At 41.9% G+C, this 5000-nt stretch overlaps 1 protein-coding gene across 1 annotated transcript in view; it reads left to right on the forward strand.

Annotated features, from left to right (window-relative positions):
- Window positions 1-5000, forward strand: part of LOC129377693 (katanin-interacting protein) — a 21281-nt gene that overhangs the window by 276 nt on the left and 16005 nt on the right. Inside the window, 7 exon segments of the mRNA XM_055057803.1 lie at window positions 257-330; window positions 1701-1789; window positions 2397-2557; window positions 3291-3406; window positions 4300-4401; window positions 4547-4681; window positions 4794-5000. The exon segment at window positions 4794-5000 is cut by the window's right edge and continues 28 nt beyond it. Of these exon segments, the coding sequence (XP_054913778.1) occupies window positions 319-330; window positions 1701-1789; window positions 2397-2557; window positions 3291-3406; window positions 4300-4401; window positions 4547-4681; window positions 4794-5000 (822 nt within the window). The 5' untranslated portion in view covers window positions 257-318.

The following is a 5000-nucleotide window of genomic DNA, read 5'->3' on the forward strand; positions in this document are numbered from 1 at the left end:
TTCGCCTCGCCTGGCACATTTAAGGTGTAATAAATGAAAGCCGGTGAACAAAAGGAAAAAAAATATTGGCTGTATTTGTAAATGAATCAGGTTTTATTAACGGTGAAAACGTCACGAGCCGCCAGCTGTGAGGAAACGCTGGTTCAGGGTCGGGCTGCCAGATGTGTTGATGCTAGCGTCGATGCTTCCCGCATTGAACCGTTAAATTCAGGCTGAACTCAGGGCTCCGGTTCACCTTGGGCTTTTCCTCCTGCAGGGAGAAGCAGAAACCTCCATGATCTGGCAGGATGCGGGATCCTCCTGCAGCTGCAGGACACCATGGATAACCAGGTGAGCTGATCATTACTCCTGATCTCTGTGATGCAACCAGGGATCAATGCACTGATGCATACCTTGGTATCTGTTCTCTATCGCTAACACCTAATTTCTTTTTTCTACTGTCTCCTGACGCTTCAGATGCTGTCACTGTTAGCCTAATAGAAACTGAGTGAGACCTTTTATTTGTTCCCATTGCATGTGTTATGGTTGTAAGAATCACATAGCATGGGTTTCAGGTGACTGTTATATGTTAAATATTTAGCAATAAAGTATTACTACACTTTTAAGATGTTGCAACAGGGCCGGCCAAATTCATTGCAGGTTTAGCGGCTGCTTAGGGCCTCCACACCACCAGGGGGCCCCCAAGAGCACTGGAGTAGCATGAGAAAATAAATGTATACGTGTTAAAAATAACATTGAATCATACAGTCTAAGTGTGATTACAGATGGAAGAACAATTTCCACATTGTTCTTATAGTTGTTACACATATAATGGCTAATTTCTTCCTGCTGATGGCAGCTGCCTCCTGAGGAAATATAAGATTTCAAATGTGTTTTCTATAAACTTGGAGTTTATCAGCTGATGTTACTGTCAAATATTAAAAATAATGTGGGACACTTAAATACCACCCTGCAATTCAAAATTCAGAAAATTATATTTTCATTTTGCTACTGCTGTAAGGTTAAAATTAAATCCATTAAAGCACTGAGATGATGTAAGCTAAGTACAATGATGCTAATGCTAGCAGCATGTTCCACACAGAGGAGCTTAGGAATGATAATGCATCTGATGCTGACATGCTGGCTTCTGGGCCCCAAAAGGGCTTGGACCGGCCCTGACAGAAAATAATTACCTGCCGCACTTTCTGGTTTTAATTTGTACGAAAAATTATGAGCTGAGTTTTCTTCATCTTCACAGTTTGTGCTTTAAATGCATTAAATCTGAACAAAGTCCCGTCAGGTTTGGTTGTAATGTGATGAAACGTCTGGAAGCTGCTGATGTTTATTTTTGTCGGTTTAGTTTTTATTCTGGGTTTTACAACAGGAAGCAGCTTTAACCTCCACGCTTCATGACTGATGTTTGTGTTTTGGTCTGATTCAGCACTTGCTGCTTTCTTTCATTTCTTTCATCTTCTGTTTTCATGTTGCTGATTCGTCTGCATGCATGAATGTTTCTAAAATATTCAGCACATTAAAATAACCAAATTAAAGCCATAAAAGGTTTTAGTTGTATACCACAATATTTCTGCTCTTCCTGTCAGATTTCTTTCTGTAATCATCATTCAGCCTGAGTCTGTAGATAATGTGCTCCATAGATCGAACCTGCCTGGTGAATATGAATGAGTGAATCAGGGTGAATGGTTGTGTTTCTGTGGTTAAAGGGGAGAAACGCGCGCCGAGAGGCGGAGCCGGCCTCTGCTGCAGATGAAACTCTGGATGAATATTTAATCGGCCTCCAGCAGAAAAACAGGTGAAATTTGACACTGACGCTCGACTTCATGACTGTTGGCGGCGCCTCGTTGTTTCTTCTCTTAGGAACAACGCATGAATATGAACGTATGAAAATACAGCAGCTAGGAAAAGTATTCCTCCAGAAAAAGATCTCTGTCTGTTTATTTAGAAATATCTTTATAAAATCTAAATCTTAAATATTTTTAGCATATAATAAATAATTTGTTAATAAGATTTACTTTAGATTTATATTTTATTTGTATTAATTATTCATATTTTGTATTTTACTATGCATGAATGCTGCAGAATCATGTTGGATTATTTTTAGAGCCGGAACTTAATTTAATTAATTATGTAGCTTTTAAGGCGATAAAAATTTTAACTCACTTAAATCGGCTTTTTTTGTTTGTTTTTTCATACAAAAGCCCAAAGCTGGAACCTTTTTGTTAGAATAATCAGCCTGACGGTTGAAGAACAGATTTAAAACCATAAATATCTTTGTTGTTGAGCTCATGCAATAAATTATATATAAATATGTTATTTTTTATATTTTCCACTGTAATTGACTTGATTGAAAATGTTGCAGTTAGTTAATTGGATACAGTTGGTGTTATTTTTCTGAGCAGAGCTCTGCGGCGCCTCAGGGTGAAAGGTCGGCGGGAGGTGGAGCTGGAGCGGCTGGAGGAAGGCTTTTCCATTTACTTTAATGGAGCGAACGCCGAGGCGAGTCGGAGGAACAGCAAGGCTTCCAGAACCGCCTGCTCTCTGCCGGACCCGAGCGCCGCAGGTTTAACAGGAGTTACATTCACGTTTCCTGTCTGATAGAAATGATTTAATCTGCTGTCCTTTTTTATCATCGTCTTGTTTTAAGTTGGGAAGATCAACCCAAATTGTTTCTGTTTGCTAAATGACAACATAACGAGAAGCTTGCTTTAGTTTTTGATGTTTACACACAACTCTTGGGTCGAACGTTTTGGGTTTCCTTCCAGAAGCTTCTCACTAGTTTTCTGGAGTTCTGGTCCAATCTGTCTGACAGAACCAGCAGAACTGGGTCAGTTGAGTTTTATTTTTACATATTTAAAATGTCTTCCAGGTCCAGTGTGGAGTTTTTCTTTCTTTGCAAAGTTAAAGTTTATTGGTCTTTGAGAAGCATAATTTGCATTTTTATATAATTATCAACATGTAAGTTTCTAATTTGTGAAAAGGTTTAATTGACAAAACTGCAGATTATGACGATTTTTATCTGATTAATCACCAGAATAATTGATGAATCAATAACTAAAGCAATTGCTGCTGCAGAGGTGTGTGTAAACGTCCTGTTGCTCTGCTGCCGTCTGTTTTCATGGCTGCTGTCCTGCAGCATATGGACCCGGTTCTGAGCGCCGGCCTGGTGAATCAGCGATAGTGACAGCTTTTCATTTCCTTCTGCTCCTTCCTCTCCGCGCTGACGACCGTCTGCATTATCGATGCCATTTCCTGTCTCTGTGGATGAAGTCACGCTCCTCTCTGCCCATCTGCAGACGTTTGGAGGAGCGCCCACCAGCGAGCCGAGCACCGCGGGATTCTGGGATCTGAGACGAGCCGGAAGAGGAGTCAGACGGCGCCGGAACGCGTCCGCAGGAAGGAATGGGTGCAGGTACGAACCGAGGTTACTACAACTAACTAAAACTAACCAGATAACCAAAACTGAAAAAGAGAAAGCATTTTGTAAACTGAAATGAATAAAAACTGTAAATAATGAGGAAAAAATGTAACTTACTGGAACCATAATGTATGTTTATAAAACATACTGAAACTGCAGATGTAATATGGTTTGTTTGTTTATGAATCTATTGATTAGCCTTTCGAACTGATGTGAAATAAGAAATTAGTGTCATTTGTACGCATCACTCTGACTAAATGATGACAGCAAGACTTTGGAGAAAACGCCAGTCAGCTGGTTGTTCAACAACAATTAATATGTTTTATGAAAATGGTGTCTTCTGTTGAGTATTTATTACTCACAATGCAACACTTCTGCACCTGAAAATGAACCAAAGGATGAAAAACGACAGACGAGACAAAAACTTTACACAAGGAAAGTAAAGAGTATCCGTCCAAGAAATGACTAAAGTCAGACAAAAATAGTATTTGGTGAAAATGATCAAAACTTGAGGCTTTTAATATTTCAAAATTACATCATCAGACTAGAAATATGAAATACTGTGGAAATGTTGACGTTTTAAAGACAAAAGGTGAAAACTATTACAAAATAACAAAAGTCAGGCAGAAGAAACTTTTTCCAAATCAGTTTCTTTCAATAAAAACTTATGAACCTTTAATGAAAACTGCAGGTGTTTCTGGCGAATATTTTATTAAAACGAAGCTTTTTCTTCATTCAGTGAAGTTACAGAAATTTTAGTCAAGTAAAATACCAACACTTGGTAATAAAATGACGAGTAAAACTAGACAGTACAGTGAAGTAGGTTCTAGTTTTCAATGTCCTGGTTTCTCCGGCTGTGTTCAGACGTTCATCTCCTCCTCATGCAGGAATCCGTTGAGATCCGGACAGAAGACGGCCTGAGAGTCAAACTCTCCCCTGATTTACGCTACTCTGAGGATTTTGAGCCGTATGAAAGCGTGGACATGGAGGTAGACGGGAGATTCCTGGTGCCGGCGTCGTGTGGGTGGTTTTATTTAGAGGAGGGGCCGCGCCGAGATGCAACTGTCTGTCCTAATTAGCATCTCTATCTCCTCCATTTTCCTGTCTTTCCTGCATCCCTGGTGTTGCGTGCAGAGCTCCGGCCAGCCTTCGCCATGTAGAGATTCCTCCAAGCTTCAGCGCTCCTTCAGCTGCAGGCCGGAGGTCCAGGGCGGCCCGGCCAACCCGGAGCACAACGAGAAGGTTCTCCTCAGCCTGGAGGAGGTGAAGGTGAGGAACCGTCTGAATGCGCTTCGTGTTTTCAGACAGTTCAGCTGCAGCGCTGTTGGGTGCGAGCTCGAGCGCTCTGATGTTCAGCCAAACGTCTGCGGTTGCGAAGCAGGTTTTGCGTCGGAGCCTGGAGGTCAGCATGCGGTGGAGCAGCCGAGGCTCGGCGGGGGAGGAGTCGGACGAGGAGTGGATCGAGGAGCAGATAGAGAGGGAGGAGAGCATCGAGAGCCTGGATGAGCTCGGCCTCCCGCTCTCCAAATCCTCCAGCAGCTCACGGAAGAGCGAGCCCAGCAGGCCGTTTGACCCGGCCGACCTCGTT

This window comes from Poeciliopsis prolifica, unplaced genomic scaffold (assembly GCF_027474105.1).
Source record: "Poeciliopsis prolifica strain line A6 unplaced genomic scaffold, Auburn_PproV2 SCAFFOLD049, whole genome shotgun sequence".
Classification (NCBI taxonomy): Eukaryota; Metazoa; Chordata; class Actinopteri; order Cyprinodontiformes; family Poeciliidae; genus Poeciliopsis; species Poeciliopsis prolifica.